This window comes from Myripristis murdjan, chromosome 2, assembly GCF_902150065.1.
Source record: "Myripristis murdjan chromosome 2, fMyrMur1.1, whole genome shotgun sequence".
NCBI lineage: Eukaryota > Metazoa > Chordata > Actinopteri > Holocentriformes > Holocentridae > Myripristis > Myripristis murdjan.
In genome coordinates this window covers 13,050,416-13,071,943 of record NC_043981.1, presented here as the reverse complement: position 1 = coordinate 13,071,943, position 21,528 = coordinate 13,050,416, and the positions used below count along the sequence as shown (strand labels likewise).

At 41.6% G+C, this 21,528-nt stretch overlaps 1 protein-coding gene across 2 annotated transcripts in view; it reads right to left on the bottom strand.

The window, feature by feature from the left end:
- Nucleotides 1–3,367: 3,367 nt before the first annotated feature.
- The window catches only part of LOC115371739 (rho GTPase-activating protein 6), an 89,781-nt gene continuing 71,620 nt past the window's right edge, over nt 3,368–21,528 (bottom strand). For both annotated transcript variants that reach the window (XM_030069231.1, XM_030069242.1), the window contains exons 4-14: nt 18,183–18,331; nt 17,723–17,851; nt 17,035–17,230; nt 16,598–16,653; nt 14,185–14,335; nt 13,165–13,313; nt 10,035–10,214; nt 8,032–8,123; nt 7,661–7,911; nt 6,975–7,058; nt 3,368–6,743 (exon numbers count right to left, since the gene is read on the bottom strand). In XM_030069231.1, coding sequence (XP_029925091.1) covers nt 6,136–6,743; nt 6,975–7,058; nt 7,661–7,911; nt 8,032–8,123; nt 10,035–10,214; nt 13,165–13,313; nt 14,185–14,335; nt 16,598–16,653; nt 17,035–17,230; nt 17,723–17,851; nt 18,183–18,331 — 2,045 coding nt within the window. In that variant the 3' untranslated portion in view covers nt 3,368–6,135. The remainder of the gene's footprint in view (nt 6,744–6,974; nt 7,059–7,660; nt 7,912–8,031; nt 8,124–10,034; nt 10,215–13,164; nt 13,314–14,184; nt 14,336–16,597; nt 16,654–17,034; nt 17,231–17,722; nt 17,852–18,182; nt 18,332–21,528) is intronic.

Below are 21,528 nucleotides of genomic sequence, written 5' to 3'. Positions count from 1 at the left end.
TCGAACTAAACGCACAGGCGTCAAGGTCAAGGGGTGTGTGATGATATCTTTCCCTCCGACTTCCATGCTCACATCACTCTAACCACTGTTCTCTGTGAAGCGTCTACCTTCAGCTACCTTTTGTCAGTGAAGCGCCTGCCAAATGTTCCCCAGCTATTTGAATCAACAATCTGAGATCTCCCAAGTGTTGCCTTTAACAGTCATGTCTACAAATACAAATACATGACATTAGATAACTTGTTTTTAACACTGCTCAGTATAAAAATATAATAATGACTTTGTCACTTCAGCTTAGAGTCAAAATTTAAATTTGCATGTAAAAAGCCTTCAATTTTTAAAAATGAGAAATGCCTCGTCAATTCTTAATGAGAACTGTCAAAATTTAAAAAAAAAAAAAATGTTCCATGTATCCTTAATGAAAGCAACAGCATGATTAGCTGTGTGCCCAGTGTGTGTGTGTGTGTGTGTGTGTGTGTGTGTGAATGGCTGTCCCATAAGGAGAAACTACACTGCACACATACACAAATACACACACCAGCAGAACATGTCCCAGCAACCTCCAGCACATATTAAAAGGAGCTATATTGCACTGCAGGCATACACACATACACACACACACACACACACACTATTAACAGACCCTTACACCACGGCCACCACAAATACTTGAGTCTGATTGGCTGGATTGTGCCCTTTACAACAGTATACTGTTCAATGTCAATGCTCACTAATACATTCAGCTCATACAAGACTTCTATAATAGGTTTTATTATAAACTGATGGCTACACTAACTAATTTCTACATTAACACCATAGCCTAAATTACCCATTAATTGTCACATCTTGCCCTTTTTAAAAAATCTTGAAAAAAAAAAAAAAAAAATATGAATCTAAGTTGCCACAAGGCCACGAGACCGCCCTTGACCAGGGAAGATTTTAGACGGGGGCTGTCTATGATTTTATCTCTGACAAGAAGTGTCACCCTCAGAGACATGTTTCTCTCAACATAAAACTTTTACTTTTATCTCAGCTCATCTGGCAGAGTGTCCCAATGCATGGAAGCATAAAACCAGGAAACATCCCTCACCAGTTTTAGATTTGAAGGTAATGTGTATTTTAAGGCCAATTCTAGATGTCCTGATTGACCTGGTCTTCCAGAAAATGGGCACCACAATAGTCTACTTTACTCATTCTGAAAACATGTACCAGTGTCTCTGAGTCTTGTACTCAAACCCTGCAACTTTGGAAGTGTTTTTTTTTTTTTTTTTATGCACATGGTGACTCATGCTACTGTGACTCAGCATAGAGACTCAAGGGTCAAAAAGCAGATTAGATCTTCTCAATTGAGAAGATCTATTTAGTCATACTTTCTTATGACTCATTCTAAAATTATATGTACATAATGAAATACTTTGCTATGACAAATTGCATTATGATATGCGATATGAGTGTGAGTGTACTCCTGTATGTCACACAGCACCATGTGACACTTTAGCATGACACAGCTTTCTATGACATAGCATGCTTTGAAATACAATACAGTGATATACTGGCATAATGTTCAATGATTTGATATACCATGACATATTGTGCTGTAACATACAGTACTATGAAATACTGTATGATATATGATGATGTACTACACTATGACATACCCTACTATGATATATAATAGACTTCTTGCATGACAATACACAGGATTTGGTGATAATCCAAGGTGAGCATTCATACATAAACCCAATACAGATTAAAGGTGATTACAAGCAATGCAGTCATAAATCTTCAGGACAAACAGCACTGTTCACCAACCATCAAATTAAACAATTAAACATGACAGGGTTCAGCGTGACTGACCGTCTGTCACTGGGATGAGTAAGTGGACGCCTCCAGTCACAGAGGTTTTGTTGAAATTAGGCCCATGATACCTCCAGAAGACTGAACAGTGATGTGTGGCATCTCAGAACTCCCCCGGCACCTGCTCTCGACAATAAATACAGCTTAAGTTGCTTCCTCAGCCTACCTACACCAAGGCTTATCCCAGCTTTACTTGATCATTTCTAAAACCACTATTGATTTTGTCAAAACAACAGTCGGGCTAATGTGAGTGCTGACATTGCCAGCCTGGAATGGCCCATTCAGCAGATCACAATCTATATGTAAACTGTATCAGCAAGCCAACGTATCAACAATCCACACACACACACACACACAAAATAAAAGTATATTCCAGCAACCATGCTATTAACAACCAGCCAGAGAAACCACACTGCCTGCAAACAACCCAGCATGCCACCCTCAACCACCAGCTAACCACACAAAACATCATTCTAGCTTCTATGCTGTGATGCACTACACTATTCATGTTGTACTACAGCATGATACTGCAACACAGTACTGTGATGTTGCATACTATGATATAATACTGTGACCAAATGTCCCACTTGTTATGACGTACCGCGTTCAACCACCCTGTATTATGGCATCGTGGTATACAATGACATAATGTTACTCTATATTGTGACATACTTTACTATACAATACTATGATATAGTGTACTATGACACTATGTTTGCACTATATTATGACATGATGATATTATGATGTAATGTTAACACTATATTATGACATACTGTAATGTACCATTGCAAATAATATTATGAGATAATGTATTATAAAATGCTATGACAATATATTTCATTATGTAGTGACAAAGTCCTATACCTGCTGCTAATTGGGATGAGTTGTTAAGATATGTACTCACACAAGATGATGTCCTCCACTTCCATGTCAACACAAGATTAAATCAAATAGTCATACAAAGTTGTCTGAGCACACTGAGCACAATCAACAACTGTTTGTTTCCCTCCAATTAGCAACACCTGTGATTATTGTCATCAAATTAAATGTCCTGTAGCCAGCCTCGGCCTTCACCATACGCCACCTAGTGCTCAGATTTTGCATTTCAATACAAGTCAAATACATGGTTCTTACACATTATGGTGTGAAATACTGAGGATGCTGTCCTACTCTATATTATACTTGCACTTATGGTACATTAATAATTTATTGAGCATAATACTATTGTGTATACTGTGCTGTGATATACAAGATCATATGTAATGAGTTATATTGGTGGGTGAGGTGATTGCTCAAAGGCAAATATGTGTTCTTCTGTATTATTCATTAGTTTTATTTGCTCTCTTGGATAAATAAAGTAAAGGTAAATATCTCTATGTAGAGTGTGAAGTGATGCTGTTCTATGTATGTGTGCTCTACACAGTTTGAACAGGGGGTGGGAACGTGATGTTGTTTCATTTTCAATACAGGGCGAGTCCCCTTCCACAAGCATTCAGTCCAACAGCGAGGGTAAACTTTATCATGTTTAATTCCATCGTAGCATATTGAAGACAACACGCAGTACAAAAGCAGTTACCAGACATTCCAACAACTTGGACCCAATTAACCCCACCAAACAAAAACAAAAACAAAAACAAAACAAAAAAAAAACACCACAGCACTAAGCCAATCTTAGTTTCAAAGTCAACAAGACAAAGATGATCTTAGAGCCAAGATGATTTGCAGAAAAATATCTTGGGCCTTACAAGTAATATGAATTTAAAAAAAAAAAAAAAAAAAAAAAAAAAAAAAAGCTGTTACATTGTCTTTATATATTACAATACTTAAACAAGGAAGTAATACAAAAATGTTCACAAAATATGAACTAATATTGACACATGAATTTGAGCGATGTATGGAAAATATTTTTTTAAGGGCAAGGCCTGTGGCACATTGAATTCTACACTTACAGATATACAGAAAAAGGTGCTTATAATCACAAACTACTGTAAGCATTAACTCTAATTCAAACACAGTTGGATCCTCTGTTTAATAAACTGTTGTTTTTTTAACCATTGAAGACTGACTGACATGTATGCAACGGTGCTGTGCTGATGTAAAAGGTCTGACAATAGATGGCGCCATAGCCTTGCCACAAGCTCTCCAAGCCAACATTCTTGTGGTTGCTCTGTTCCATTGTCTCCTCAAAGTCACATCCAAGTGACAAACAAGTCAAAGGGCACACAATAAATGGTGTAAAAAACATATATGAGATTGAATGTTGCCTTAAAATTAGAGCAAATATCATACCAAAACGTGAGAAAACGTGAAATATTTGCCTGCAAATACCCACATGACTACAATATCTGAGAACCTATGACCAGATGACCCTTACTTCACTTCCTACCTCTTGTTTGATATTTGATATTGGCATTGGTAAGATCCTTGGTCAGCAGTCACGGATTTGGAGTTTCATTGATAAAAAGGCGTCTTGACCAAATTTGATAAAGTTTCCTGTCTGAACTTGAATGTGGAACATGCAAAAAAGCCCCGAATTGTCGATTGTGCACTGATTCGACATACACACAACTTGGGTCAGATTTCCAAATAATACTCAGGGTTCATTTGATCGTCTTTGTGTAGCAGATAGATGGAGTTTGCCACACAAAATGCAGCAAATCCCTTGTATCCGACCATCCAAAAGGGTTAAAATAACAACAACAACAACAACAACAACAACAATGAAGGCTAGGAATTATTTGAAAATATTATTTGGCATATGTCTGACATTCACATATCTTAAATCAGACACGGGGCTCATACAAACCTTTATAACATCGACATATTTACATGCACACGCTTCTTTGAAAAAGTAAAATTACTTGATCAGTGAAAGTTCCTTGACAATATTTATTAATTGACTTACTGAGTCTTAATCCTGATTGATCTTAATTTCTAGAGAACCATGTGGGCAGTTTGTCTCAGTAATTTTTTTTTTTTTTTTTTTTTTTTTTTTTTTGAATCAGGTATATGCGATTATTAGTCCTGTACTCCTATGCTGAAATGTTGACATGTCACCCAAGCTCTTGAGGTTTCTTTGACATCAACAGCTAAATCAAATAGAGAGACACAACTGTAAGGTACATATCCTGAAGTCCAAGACGAGACTTTGGCACATGATTTGGCAGTGCAGGTTGCACATAAAAGCAAACTTATAGCCTAGTGCTTTATAGTTAAGTCTAAGCGTTTTAACAGGATAGAAGCATTTTACATTCAATATTACAAAAAAAGAAAAACAAGAAAAACAGCAGTCTGACATAAACACCAACATTTAGACTGCCTGTTAAAGGGCTGACTTACCTTTAGGTAGAATGACAAAGAATATACTTTACATTTAAATTTACATGTATATTTGTACATATACAAATGGTCTTCACGTTAAAACATTTTGTGACCTTGAATGTAACTACACATTTGATCTTCACACACGGTGGTGGCTGAGCTACGTTACCAGTACGCACATAAAAATTCTACTTTAGCAGCAATTACTAATGCGTACAACTTAGCGTCAGGACGGTGAAAATAAAACAATGAACTAGTAATAAAAAAAAAAAACTATGAAATGAAAAGGTCAGACAAAACATCCAAGTGAAGAAACAAACTTTTTGTTCTTTCCTATTATCTGTTACATCTCTGTCGTTGAGAAACAAAGATTAAACTCACTCAAAAAGAAAGTATTGTCATGGTAACATTCAGAGTCATGAGCAGATAGTTCCGACGTGACTTTTGAGGTATTTCTTGTGGGTCATTTTTTATGCTCCCAACTCATGACATTACGGTGGACAAAACAAATAAGGGCGAGGAACAGCAGCGATTTTTGAACATCAACTGTTGTTCCAAAGGAAACAAGAAATACTAGTGGCTCTTGAATGTAAGTCTCTGTAAGGCAGCAGCTGCGAATGTAAACGAACGCCATGGCGCCAAGATGCAGGAAAAGGACGGACAGTAATGGTGAAAGAAAGTAAGCAATGGATGGGTGGGTGGATTTAAGGATGACCAAAAATAGATCAAGAGATGAACATATAGTTGGACTGATGGCAGAAAGAGGTAAAAGCAGATGGGAAGGCGCAGAAATGTGGAAAGAACTGAGGGAGAGATTGATGAACGAAGGCGGTAAGGATCGTAAGTGATTGTCAAAGGACAAAGGGGGTTGTAGCATGCGTTTTGATAGTGCCATTGCTTGGCTAGCAGAGCAGATTCTCTTTAAATGGGAGAATTTCTGGAGTTCATGGTCTGAGCTCACACCAGCGTCTCAGGGAGGGCGTCCGCATTGTCCGAGGACAGAAGTTGCCAGATCTGCCACCGGTCCCTCTGCCAGTCCTGCCACTCTGGGCTCAGTGGTACCATTTGAGCCTCTGTTGTTGAGGCAGAGTTACTCTGTGTTGCCGTTGGCCTCCCAGGCTGCAGAGGGGGACGTTGAGCCGTTGCAGTTTGAGGTGAAGTTTGAGAACTAGCTAGTCGATGTTGGGCTCTGTAAGGCGGAGGATAGCGGCTATCGTTAAACGCGGCGGTGCCACTGTCACCAATGTCCGCGAGTCCTCCATGGGGTCTAGGTTTTGCATTAGCTGTGAGTGCACTTCCTTGCGGGGGGCTCTCCGTGCCGCCTGATAGGCTGTTGTGGTGTGATGTCACGGAGGGGCTGAGGTTGAGCTGTAGGCGCGGTCGCCCCGCCTCTCCACGAGGGCTGGAACACACCCTGGTGACAGGAGGGTGGGGTCGGCACTCGACGACGCCAGGCAGAGTCTGAGTCCGTTGTAACATTGGGGGCTGTTTGCCGTCACCGTGGAGACTGTCGAGACCCTCCTGTGAGCTGCGGGGGCTTTCCTCTGACATGTTCCCATGGGAACCTGGGCAAAGACAATGTCAATAATGTCAGTGGAATTAACTGCTTTTAATAAAAAGAGAAAGAAATACACAGTTCCTTTAATTAATGTGAGTGGGTGTGTAAATTGAAGAGCAAAACTCATCTCATCAGACCTATTTCTGCTGGCAGAATACTACTACTGTATTATACAGTCATTGATGCAAACTTCACATAACTGCAAAAAATATAACACAATTTCCTCTAAGCTTATTACCTGTGTATGATTGGTCCTTGAGCGCAGGTTTCAGAGTAGTGTGCCACGCCCCCCAAATGTTAGCATGCTCCTCTGATATGGTGTCTGATGGAAGCAAAAGGGGGGTCACCAACATTTTCCTCCTCATCACCATCACCATTACGATTATTACCAGAATTATCATAAATTTTCATGCAATCACAACATCTAAAGTCAAGTGTAAAACTCCACATCGTGAGGTAACACAGCACTCAAAAGAAAATGAGTTCTTGCATCTTATCAGCTGGCTGCAGTCCAAACATTTCCTTTGAATGCCACCCAGCAAACACTGTGACGCTGAATAGATTTTGAAACAAAAAGCTGTACCAAGCCTGTGTAAATATAGCACCAAAACTGAGTCATCTAAGGCGGTCAACATCATTTTGTGAAACGGGGAGCTAAATATATTTCTCATATCAGTTCAAATGAGTTTCCTAAGTTCTTCGGTTTACTGTGGCACAATGTACTGGGAAAAGTTTGTGCTTGTTGCGTTGACATTTAACTTTTGGATTGAGCCACCTCTTGCATGTTGCCGTCTGCCAAATACTTGCTTGGTATCAGCATTTGAATTATGTGTTTGTACCTGTATTTAACTAGATTGTGTTTGTACAGAGATAGACTAGCGTGGCATTCTTCTTCTTCTTCTTTACATGCACTTTCCAACTCACCTTTGGCAGCCCAGGTGTTGGCTCCAGGCTCCTTGGTCCTGCCAGACACCTGCCCCCCCAGGGTGTATTGTTCTGGGACCCGGAAGAGCTGGTCACTCCCGGGGCTCCCCGACTCTCCTCTGCGCTCACTCATGACGGGGGAGTTGTTGTCGTAAGGCGAGACCTCGCCGCTGGACACCTTGTTGGAGTCGCTGGAGGACCGGCGCTCGCTCAGGGTGAAGGGCTCGTCCGTCTGCACCAGGTCTGGACTCCTGCGGTTGATGGCGGACCAACATAGGGATGAAAGGGGGCAGAGAGGAAGGCTAGAGGATATGGCTGTATGTCCGTGTGTGTGTGTGTGTGTGTTTGTGTATCGCACATGCATAACGTACTGTGATGCTTTTCTCCTCAGCAGATAGTCTACCACATCTGGATCAGTCTCCAAAAGACTCATCAAGACCTCATTCTGCAAATCAGGAGGAACCTACACAATCAAGAACACATGCAAAGCCAAGGCATGTAACTATTAATGAACAAAACACACCCAAACAGACTGAAAGATCATCTCTCATGTTTGGGATATCTTCCATGCAGAGTCTGAGATCCCTATTTTAACAAGTTGAGAAGGAAGTTAAGAACGCCTTTGTACCCTAAAAATCCATGAATCCAGCAGTCAGGCCCTTATCAAATGTGATCTATCTTCAGCATTTCCTCTTCACTCATCCTGTTTTTATTAAAAACATCTTTTTCCCTCTTATTTTTTGTTCATAGTAATGGGGAATAAGAGGTGGCTCAGTGCACTGGAGTGCTGGTGATCATGTTGGTGCTGACAGCCTGTGCTGAATGTCACCCCAACCTCTCTCCTATCACTTTTTACTGTCCTCTAAATCAGATGTCAGAAATAATCTTCAAAAGAGAAGAAGTGGAGAGGGATGAGGATTATGAAAGGGGTAACGAGAAAAATAGCTCATGGCAGGGTTTAATTCTTTGACTACATGTTTGGCAAGCTGTCTTTTTTTTTCCAGTACAATTTTGGTTAACAGGATTTGTTAATCTCTGCAGCTGATTAATTGAATTCTTGCTCATCTAACATCGTGGATTATGACAACAGAAGCTCAACATTACCCAGAAACCCACTGTGTGTAAGACCCGACGATCTTTGAAATTAAAAACTCCCGGACTTTTGATAAACTCTGAGTTTTCATAGGGTTATAATGTAATTCTTTAATATTATTCATATAACTTCTAATGTTTAGGAATCTGTTTCTGCTTACCAGGTCTCAGCAAGTCAGTCCCAACTCACTACATACGATTAATATGTCTTCACTTGGCTTTCTGCAGGAATGTAAGCCCCGGGGAACAGCAGTGGCAGATTACAAAACATTACGGTATAAGGTTTCAGACCTGAAATGACCTGGAGAGCCTGTCTGCGCTGCTGAATATCCCCGGAACAAAAAAGGAACAAAACAACGCACGGAGCAGCGATCCGTGCAAAATTGTGACCTCTTCAGAAGCATCACCATATGAAGGAGTTCAGGGCATGATTCTTGACTTGATTTTGGAACGAATTAGTTCAAGAATCTGGAAAAAACGTACTTGATGTTCATTGTTGGATTAGTTGCTACCCAGATACTTCCGTGGCTTTACTTGAGCCTTTACTTGTCTGTCATATTAAATGCGAAAATGCAGGATGTAACACTATAAAAAGGTACGGTTAGATTGTATTTGTAATGCATGCACATAAAATGCTATAACCTATTATTTATTCCATTAAAAAGAATGAGGCCACAGTTTTGGGACAGGCCAGTTGGTGCTGCGTCAGTCACATCAAGAGGTCAAATTATTTTTAAGTTCAGGGACGATTCTGAGCGAAGTCTGTGGTTAAATCAGGACAACAGACAAGCCAGTTAGTCCCTTTGGCACCGGCTCAAAGCTTTTCCCTGGTGTGCAACTCTGATGGGGCTCGCAACTCTAAGCTCGGCTGCATATTTATAGCTAATATCCCACTCACTAGTCACATTTCTGTCTCCTCTGTTTCTGCTCTGTGTCACACTCACTTCATCCATCTGTCAGCTTTCTCCCTGTCCCGTTGTCGCGCTCACTTCCCCCTTTTCTTTGTCATTCTGTCCTCCTGCCTTATTTCTCACTGTCTCTTTTACTCTCCGTTGCTCTAGCCGCTAAGCAAGGCAGAGCTCTGCTTTCATTTGCAAAGACACAACCACTGTCTGCCAAGCCAGTGGGATTGTCTTACTTTAAGCTGGCGCAAGAATGTCAAGGGGAAAGTGTGCATGGGTGCCTTGAATAAGCATGGGTGTCCATAATGAAGTGCCAGACGCACAGACAAATCAAAGGGGAATAAGGACGAAAACTGTAAACTGCCTGGACCCAAACTGACCATAAAGAGGGTATGGTAGCTGGCAATCATCTTCTGCAGCACCGCGATGACGGCGGTGCTCTCCTCAGCCCGGGCCGAGCTCTGGACGCTGAACTCCTTGTCCGAGCTCTTCTGCTTGTGGAGCAGGTTGGGGCCGAAGATGGTGGCCAAGTTCAGAGACGTCATCTTGTTCCCCGTTATCTGCAATGGGACGATAACAACTTGGATTCAAATGCATTTCAGCCCTTGCACCTGACATTTATGTGAATTGTGCTGTCAGGATTGTGTCTAGATATATTTAGTTCAGATGGCAATACAGGAGAATACTGATTTTATTTTTAGGCCCTGCTAATTGTCTAGCTTTCCATTTTCTCCTGGTGATGTCTGAACACAATTAGCAGCGTCGGAGATGTCACGGCTTGTTTTGCTAGTTTCAGAAAAATAGGCTGCCAATGCCTGAGCTAGATGATCCGTCCCAATAAACCTGCTCTTGTTTTGTCAGAGTTTCTGTTTTATTATTGTATCATTTTGTCCAACTTGAGTGTTGTCATATCAGCATCGCATTACCCTCTGCTTGCTGTCAATCACCCAAAACCCACAGGAAGAACTGTCTCCTCCAGGAATGAATCTGTCAAAACATGTCGCCTGCCCAACTTTGCTGTCACATCTATGTCGTCAGGTTTAGAGCATCTTTATTAGCCGAGGTAGCGGGTAATTTAAAATGAGTTGTGACGGTGAAAAGACCATAAAAAAGTAAGGACTCATGTGGTAAAGACTCACGTGAGCTACCAGGGCGGCCCTTTTATTGCATTTTTTAAATTTTATTTGTTTATTAAATTCTCAATACAAATAAACACATAATTCAAGCCACATTATGAGGTTACCACAACAAGTTTGAAATGAAAACAACTGAAAACAATTCAATAAAATAACTTGAAACTGATAAAAAAAAATAGAAGACACACACACATACATTTACATGCATGGAAACATAGTCACACATTTGCATACATGACACATACACACATACACAATATGGACTCCCAAGGCGGCTGGGAGGCTCCCCAGAGGCTAAAGGAGGTGTGCAAGGACCCCCGCCCAACTGCAGGTGGGTGGCTCCTTGGCGAGATAACAAACCACGGCACGCAATTTCCAATCAGGCCCTGCTTGCATAAAAGCCACTCAGTTGTCCTTCAGTGTTGGAGAGGACACTAGCGACATTCCTGTGGTGTAATGAATCACCCTGGTGTGGTAAGCGGCCAGTGGCTTGACAATCTGTACATTTGACAAATTTTGTGGCTTCATTTTTGGACCGAATATTGTTTTGTGCAAGAGTTGAGGGATGAATCGATCAGGACTGTGTCTCACCCCGTCACTTATTTGTGCAAAAAGTCTTTGGTCTTCAGTCTTTTTTATGTAGTTGCTAAGGTTAGGGAATATAATATGGTGGAGTGCGGGTTTCTGTGTGTCTGTGCTTTCGAGTGTGTGTGTGCATCCTGTATTTGAAATCCTGAGGCAGAGCAGACTGAGTGTGACCGAGTGTGCGTCAGCAGGTCAAGACGACATCACTGTTTTTGTGGGATTTCGTGCTCCCTTGAGACCGTGTCACCCGTTTCCACGCCACTCCTCACGACTCTTCTCCTCTCTCCTCTCTCCCCTTCCTTTCTTCACCGTTTCTGTGCCTCGTCCTCCTTCATCTGCCTCTTCCCCAGTTTCCTCCCTCTCCTCTCCCAGTCCCCAAGGAACGATGGGAACCACATGCGGCAGAAAGTGTTGATGTGTTCTTCCCGCCCGAGCGCGAAATGCTCTGACTTCCTGTCACGATCTCAGACACAGATACTGGAGCCGTTGCGTCGTGAGGGAAACGCACACACACACACACACACACACGTATTTTGACATGCATGCATACACAGACATGCACACATCCGGATTCACGCTAGCACCACCATTTGTGGGACAGTTCACACAAATACAACACAGACACCGAGTCACACTCACAAACACAAAACACACACTTTTGTGTGCACATATGGACATGCACACATAGACTGTCCATTTAAACACACAGGAAAACTCTCTCTTTCTCTCTCTCGCTCTCGCTCTCTCTCACTGTCTTTCTTGTTTCTGATGTTTTAACAAACCAAGAAATCTGCAGGTAATAAATTGTAATTGAGCAATTATTAATGCAGCTTGATCTCTCAATTTCCCCTTGGGGATCAATAAAGTATTTCTGATTCTGACTCTGATCCGCGTGACTTTTTAAGCCTTTACAGTATTTTTTAATGGAAAGGGATCTGCTCCATAACTAGAGCCTTCCCTGAAAAAAAAAATCACTCTAATCTTATAATATTCCCTGTATTGACCTCATTGTATGTTATAGTGTTTTTGTTATCCTTTCTGGTATTACTAGAATATTCCTGTTCCCATAATATTCCTCTTGTGTTTAAAAAATTTAATTATGAGTTAAGTTAAAGGATTAATGTAGTTCAGGGCAGTAACACAGCTCAGGCTGAAGGGAAAGTGATCTTCATTTGCCTGGCCAGATAACCCCGGCCGAGTTCACTTGGGAATTGAAACCAGAATTGTCCCGGTCACAAACCCACTTCTCCAACCTTCGGGGCTTATGGTTTTCTTGTAAATGGTGCAGCTATGCGTTTCTCACTTCACCACACCTCCAGAGTGCTGATCTGGAGCAGGTTCAACCTTTGAGATCATGATAGATACGAACATCAACAAGAACCTGTTCAGTGGTTTTATATCAGCGCTCTCGCTGTTAGAAGTTCGGCAAACATGGGGAAGTTATGTGCATACACCGACCGAACACAGTGATTCCTATCAGTTATCAGGTAATTCCCTGTCAATGAGGTGGAAACACAAAGCAAACAAAATACTGACAAGCTGATATTTCACACTATTGAAAAAAAAAAAAATCCTTTGTGTGTGTTTGCATGTGTCAGTGCGATTGGTAGAACAGGCTGCAGGTGCTAAGTTAATGAAGACAGGCATTATCTACGTTTTGATGTTTAACCAGCATTTTAGGCCTTTTCCTTCCCACAAACCTCCCCCTCAAATATTTTGGGACTGAGTAACCATGTGAAGCCACTAGGGTGTGTCCTTGACTCTTTGTCATTTGGCGACTGGCGCTTACCTCCTGTTTGTCTTTGTCTTGCCGGTCGTGGGCGTGGTCAGCCACGGTGGACAGGAACTCCAAGAGGCGATGGAGAGTGTCACTGTTGCATGCTGGGAGCAGGTAGATGAGTAGCTGGATCACACTCTGCTGCTCATCTGGGTCCAGCACTGCAACACAGATAAGAATGGGTCAGGCGAGAAAGAGGGAAAAAGAAGATGTTGATGATGAGGAAGAAACAAAAGAAGAAGAAAAAGGAATAAAGGCTCTGCACTCAGTAATGGTCATAATTCAGGAATGTATCATTACTGATCGACCTGCATTTGAGGATGCTTGCTCATGCTTAACAATGAATATAGAAAACAGCTAATGGCTTTACATTTTATTGGCTTGATCATCTGTGTATGTCTCATTTTTACACTGTATCAGTACAACAAACACAAGGGAACATGGATGAATATGGAGGCCCATATTATTCCATGTTTCTTCATGTATTTAGTGCTATAAATAATAATAAGCCTTTTAAGCCATTTAAGCCATTTTCTCTTTTTTTTTTTTTGGCCAATTGTTGTTGTGACTTTTCCCCTTCCGTGAGCATCGGTGGTTTGAGTGACACCAGCAGTTTTTCCTTTTGACTACTGATTGATCTAAAGAGATTCCATGTTGAAAATCAAACATTAAACTCTCAATAGAACCACAAAATATCAAAAAGACAGTATTTTTGCCATTGATAGCAGCCATGTTGTTATGATGTCCAGTGGAGAAGAACTGGGGTTGGGAAACATGCTTGACTTTGTGAGTAGAAACTGACTTTCAAGGATGTTCTTTTGGATTTGTCCCACTAGGAAGTTGGAACTTGTAAATTCCAACTTATTTTTTAATGCCCCCCAACCCAACGACAGGTGGAGAACAGAGGAAGTCTTCCACATGGCATTCAGAGTGGAAATGGATTTCACGGTGTTGAGGAACTCCCTCAGAGACAGGGGAAGAAGAAGACAGGGACAAGTGAAGGTGTAAAAACAGAGGAAGTCTTTCGCTCACGCATGCTGTTGATGAAGGGAGTGTACAGCTCCTTGGTGAGGAGCGGGTCAGGCATGTCCCGCAGGAACTCCTTCAGCAGGGCAGCCACGTCATGGACGCTGTGCTCCTCGTCCAGCTGGACATCGACCCCGCGATCAAACTCCTCCCGTAGCTGAAAGACAGACAGAGAAACAATGTCAAACAACGCACTGTATTCTGGGTAGTCCCCTCACACATACACGTTCGCATCTACTCGCTCGCTCCAAATGACCTGGAATAATCTCAGTTCAAACTAGTTTAACCAGTCAAACTCTGCATTGTAATCTCATCTGCAATCTGACCCTTGAATGAATTCCGTGGGATTAAAGAGTCTTTTGTCCACCACGATGACAGATACACACGACCTCGCTCGCACTTCCAGCAGCCTCACTTTATACCCTTGCACAATGCAGTCCGAGTTCATTAACTTGTTCCTTGGTATCGTTTTGCAGTTTTGACAATGAGGGCAAATAATTAAAAGGTGACACTGGCTGACATCGGGACAGCCCAGCAGGCGCAGCACAGCGGCTGTTTGTCGATTAGATCAGACAATGTGTTTCTTTATGAGGATCTGCAGCGAGATGCACGTAGGAACACAATCGACTTAATTCTTTGAGTGTATAATACAATAAACACTGTTTTAAATATCACATATCACAGTTAACACATCATTTGGACCCAATTCACTGTATGTGCAAGTCATTTGTCTCATGTTCTGTCTTAAAGGTGCAAAATTTTGATCAATTTAAGTGAGGACATTTAGACTCACCTGACAAACAATAAAATAAAACAATAAAAATTTGAATAAGTATGTAATTTGATCATTTATACTTGCTTATTCGATGTTTTCTGTCAGGTGAGTCAACACGGTTCTTACTTGAATCAATGCTTTGCAACTTTGCATGGTGCATGTACCTTTGAAAGCTTGTTTTTTTTTAAATCTCAGCTAAGAAGGTGAGATAAATCCACATTTCAACGCAGTGGTTAGCTCATCCCTTTTGTAGTTTTTCCTAAATGAGGTAAAAAACTATTCACCTCTGCTAACTGTGAAAAGTAGGGTGTCTGGTCTTTGGTGGTAAGTGATGTCACCGTCCCTCGAGAGCAACAGGTGATAATATCACCTGCCACCAAAGACCAGACACCCTACTTTTCACCATTAGGGGTCAGGCTTCACAGACATTTAGGTTTTTGGGGGGTTTAGCAACTCTTTAAATGACCTACTAAGGTGGACTTCTCATGTCGCCATGTCATCCCTGAACTAGATGAGGCATGAAAATACATCCCTACACCTGGGCGAATCTCCCCTCAAAGATGAAAAAAAAAAAGGGCTGGCATACAATACACCGCCATTCAAAACCACAACAAGCTTTCATGAATACTGCCGCTGGTGAAAAAGTGTCAGATAAGGATCTTCAGTTGTAAACTTAGAACGGTGCAAACAAAGGGAGAGGATGAGTATTACCAAACTGCTATACACAGCATTTTAACTGCACAGTCCTTTGGCCTACAGGAAGACACTGCATTTCCATTTCTTGCCGCAACAACAGCAATTTGTTCACAGGAAGTAGCAGAACTGGACAGTGAGCATGAGCAGTATTCGCCCCCAACCTGCTGGAGTGTCAACGCTGATAATCAAATGTAAGAAAGGAAATTATGTTGTGTTCACTTTTTATTCTGTGACATTTACATCTAATTATCTCTAATTTAGTGTACTCTGTTGGTACAAAGCGGCTGGACTCCAGATAATTAAAGGCTCTGGTGTAGCTCCACTCATTTATTTCAACTGCACACACAGTATGTCAATATCTTTGCATGTTGCATTCATGTGTACTTGTGAGCTTCAATGATAAACAACATTATGGCCAGTCATATGTCCTTGTGACTGGTTCATGCGTGCATCTGTCAGATATATTCTGTAATTGTGTGCAAATGCATGTGCGAGCAGCATCTGCAGCCATAGAAAAAGCTGCCTGTTAAACGGAGGCAAGGCCACTTACATTAATAAGATGCTATATGGAACAGAAAGTGCTTTGACACAATGAAAGACACGCTCTGTCACACTGCAACAGCTGTCATTATTACTATTCAAGGGCTCTTATTTGTTGCCATCGCCATTGCCACGAGTGAAAACAAAATAGAGGATATTAAATTATGTAATATGGCGACATGCCAAGCAAACGATGTGAAGTGGATGTGCTGTTCATGGAAAGCTTTTCAGAATGAATGCTGAAAAGCAGGAAATGACTTAAAGTAACTGTGTGTGAAATTAACTAGGCTTTTATTTGTGGGTAAAGCATGCTTCTTGATTTCCACAAGGGATGCCCATAGTAGGAATGACTATATCTATAGTACAGTACTGAGTGCTTAGGAGAAAAAGTCCATCAGGACATCTCACCTGTCGGACTCTCTTCTTGGAGCTTCCTACCCTAAAGATCCCCACAGTCTGCAGACCTGCATGGAGGAGACATCAAAAAATCATTTCAAAAACTCAAACAACAAATAATTGTCATTTTGACATGAGGTTAAGAAGGGAATAATGAGAGCAGGCACGGATAGATGAAACCCTTATAAGCATTGGACAAAGAACATAGCAAACGTAAAGGTATCAACTGTGAATTAGGTAGGAGATAAAGACTTGTGGTGACAAATCGCACTGGAAGTTCATTAAAAGAAGATGGATTTGGGTTCAGTTATCTGGCTTTTTGTACGCTACCCCTGTAAATAATTGAAGAAATTTGTTATTTGGTGCATTTGTTGCAGCAATAATCCAAGACAGTTGAAGGACTGGAGGATCTACAGGAAGACGGCCACCACACTGAGGTAGCTACTCGCCGTATTTCTCCAGGTGCTGACAGCAGCTGTCCACCACGCGGGGCACCTGCCGGTAGATGGGGTTGAGACTCAGCCTTTTGTCCCGGTGCTTCTCCTTTTTACTGGGTGTCTCGGCGGGAAGGGAGAGCTGCAGCGCCTCCAGCAGGCGGGACTGGTTGTCGTCCAGGTCCGTGATGGAGTCCACCGACATGCCTCCCTGGAGGGAAATCATGCAAGTCATTCTGACCAGTTCAGCTGAAGCCAAAACGTATGGTGTTTGCAACGCTTTATTGCTCAGCACACACAGTTTGTTTCTTTTTATAAGCAAATAGCTTCTCCATGCTTGTTTTCTGTTCTTGTTTTAGATTTGGATCAGAGGTTTAAGAGGCTCTCAGGATACCAGGAAGCAGGCACACATGGTTTGGGTAAAGTTTACACAATCTAATATATTTTAACCCCATTCCCTGCGAAAACACATTTTCCGAATGCGTGTAAACTCAGTGCCAATAACTATGTTACACGAGCCCTGGCAATGTTCACCACACCAGCTTTGACATACTGTGACATAACGCCATGTGAACTGCCAGAAACTGTAATAACTGAAACTTCATGATGTTAACAACGCTCGTATCATCATGGGCAGACCAAGTTTGAGAGCTGTGTGCTGGCAGTGGGTTACGGTGGCATGAACTGCAACGGTGTCTCTCACCCTCCTGCGTGCCCGTGGCGCAGCCTCAGGTGTATTGGGTGATGTTGACTCATTGGCCGTCTCTGATGTGGAGCTCAGTGAGGAGTTGCTGCTGGAGAGCTCCTTATTGGACGGCCGCTTGGTGGCAAACTGCAGGACAGAGGATCCATGAGTGAGATTTGGTTTGATTTGGCATCATCATCATCTGCTGAAGTGCTATGAGAACCAGGCGCCACCGCCGGAAACCCCAGACAGATCTCTGCAATCGCACCCACCTTAAGATGTCACTTAATCGAGTGATTTTTAATGAACTTGTTCTTGTTGTATCATCTAACAAGAAGAATTTGGGGCCTATCTGACAAAAAATAACAGACCTAAGACTAAATGTGACTTTTTTGCAGTGATGGACCTATGAACAGAGGTATTACAAGATAGATAGATAGATAGATAGATAGATAGATAGATAGATAGATAGTTCAACCTGTAAAATGGACGAAACAAGGTCAGAAGGGTCCTTGTGCTCCTCGCGCTGCGGAGGGTCCTGCCGATAGCCGTCCTGACGCTGCCTGTGCGTTCTATCATTAGCAATGACCTGGGACAGGGGTATGCTGAACGCATGGGGTACACATTCTGTCAGGAGAGAGAGATGGACGGGGATGGAAAAAGAAGGAAAGGAAAGGTAAAGAAAGGAAACAAAAAGGAGGAAAATGAAAAGAAACAGTGAGAGATGTGGAAAAATCAAGAGAAAAGATGTGAATTTTGTATAAAACATCATTCTAGAGATAAACACGACAACAAAGATAGCTGCAAAAAAGCAAGAAAGGAGAAAAGATTCAATCAAGGAAAGGAGAGGAATTGCGAGCATCCAAAAATAGTTGTTTACAGACTCGCACAGTACAAGATGATCAACATCAAACAAGTTTCCAGTTAAGCGCTTTACGACGTTATGTTGGAGCTCGCATTTTATAGACGCACCATAAAAGCATCACAACACATGTTTACCATCAAATCGGACTCAATTACAAATCTTTAAACACTACTTATACAGCTGTTTTCCACCAATAAGGCATCACAGAGAGTCAGTAATCTGGGGAGAAAAAAGAGAAAAGCAGCTCGGAAACACCACTAATCTTCATGTGTTTGACAAAAAAAAAAAAAAAAGGCCCACAGCTTTAATGAGACTCCCCCACAAGTAACGTTATGTTGTTTCTCCGAGTCATTTTTAGAAGCAGCTCACCGCAAACACATAAAATTAATTAACAGCTAGCGTGTGATCTGCCCAGTCTATCATTCCTTTGTTTGTTCCAGCCATTTTTGTCCCCCCTTTTGCTGTTTGGAGAGAAGCGGGACGCTGCGCAATAGCAGGGAAGTGATAAGAGGGGTATTTTGCGCCACAGAGAAAGTTTACACAAAAATCTGCTAAAGCAAACTTACAGGAATAAAGTGACTGAGAGAGAAGAATATCCTTTTTTTCTGGCATGTTAAATTTACAATGCTTACTTTTTGCAGGCCTACAGTGTGATACACTCTGTATTAATTGCCAAATGCTCATGTACACATTAAACCCATTAGGTCCACTTAAAGGAACAATACACCCAAAATACAAAACTATATATACCAGGCAAAAAAGGAGGACATGTTTAGTCATGTTGGTCATACCAATCGATTGACAATCCTTACAACTTATTTCTCATTGAAAAGGGGACTAATCAGGCTTTCTAACGGTATAAAAGACAACACCAGTCAGTATTGTTAAATGGGAGAAAAGATCAACTGAAAAAATATTGCAGGGGATTTTCTCAAAAAAAAAAAAAAAAAATTGGTCGCTTCCCACACAATTACAGGTGTCACTCATTCCAGAAATCCAGGATCCTTACAAGTTGTATCTCAAGTTGTCCTCTTTCCCTCTGGAAAGAGCACGAATCAGGCTTTACAACGGTATAAAATACAACACTATTGGGTATAAATAAAGGGGAGAAATTATAGACTGAAAAAGCGGTGCAGAACTTTTTTTGCCTAGTTTATATACATTTATATTTTCCCAAGTACCACTGGTGCAATCTATCCATTTATTTACTTTCTATGTGATTTGGCAAAGTTTTAAGTCTTTCTATACAATGGGGCTGGATGGGTATTATTTTTGGAAAGTGCTGCTGCTGCCAAGTTTTTCACATTTAAGTTTATGTTGGTTTGAGTTTCACATACCTGGCATCTTTTTGCACATTATCAGTACATTTCAGAGTGTAAGATGCATCCTCTTTAGGAAATAGTTGCCAACCAATGTCTTCAACAACGGAGGACTATTGATTATGTCGGATATAAGTGATTTAATACAAAAGCCCTGATGCTGTTGAGTTTCTCACATGTAAATTTTTGATGGTTTGTGCCCCACAGAACAATATCCACTGGACTGGGGTGAAGGGTGACTGGAAATCTCACCAAATCACACAGAAACTATAGTTAGGGTTAAGGGTGACTGCAAACATATATTTTTTTCTGTTTTGGAAAAACCAAACTGTTCCTTTAAGAAACTGAGTTGTTCATTGTCAAAGATGTTTCAAGTTATTTTCGCTGCTCACAGATGCATAAAAACACGCACACACAGATGTACGTGCTGAGTGATGAGAGAAACAAGAGGGATGACGTCACACTAAGCCATCACAGGCCATATATATTCCATTGTGCAGAACCCCAAAGCCTGAGCCAACAGCTGAGAAAAAGCAGTCCAGCTGTTCAGTGTGTGTATGTGTGTATGTGTGTGTGTGTCTGTGAGAAGAGAGAGAGAGAGAAAGACAAGGAAAGAGAGGGAAATGGCAGAAGGCATTCGGATTCGACCACAAGTGAGGGGCTGCGGTTCGTGAACAACATGACCGCTAACACTGTGACACAACGAATTTGCTCTGCAACCTTGCACTGTGAACAGGGCTTATGTAACACACTGCCACATGTGCATGCACACACACACACACACACATACTTACACACATACACAATCTGGATTGCATAATTCACAGTGCTTTGCCAACATAATGCACGGTAATTCGCTGTGCGATTAGGGCCAAACCACATTTTATCAAGCTTACGGTCATGTCAGACCTGCATAAATCTACTTTTTTCCGTGCCTTTTGAACCACTGCACTATCTTTGGCTTTACTGTACGTCAACATAATGTATATTAGATGAAGCTGTGCATAGTCTGACAACATGTGATAGAAAAATTCAGCAAAATTTTCTACGACTGACAAGTTATTTGATACTATCTGAAATAAAAGCACAGTGACGTGGTACTCAAAAGAGATTAAAACAAAACTTAGGCAGCTCAGATTACCGAGGCTGCATCTAACAACCCAACTTTCCGCTTCTCCATCTCTCTGCTCTCCGTTCTCGCTTGCAGAAGAAAAGGCTCGGCCTGCTTCCAAGAAAAAGCAGGGTTGGTATTCACCAGAGGACCTTGGGAGGAGAACAAAACCTAGAATCGGTTTATGCCAGTTTTGATACACTCAGGTCATCAAGGGGGTTGCAAAGGGTTGCAGCTAAGCATGGAGTGCAGGGTAAAACCAGCTTAACTCAGTTGTATAAATCAGCTTTGTAACCTGACATAAATCTCACTTACCAGAAGTAAAGTGAAGGTATACAACAATAAGCGCTGGTAAATAGAGTTAGGCACTGAGAACTGGTTCCAAATTGGACCCGATCCCAAATTTGCAAGAACTGGGGATCCGAAATTTGAATTCATTCATTGAATCGTAAACATGTATTTCCACTCACCCATGCAAACAAATTGAAATGTGTCACATACATCATGTGTGAAGGCTGTTTACATGCAG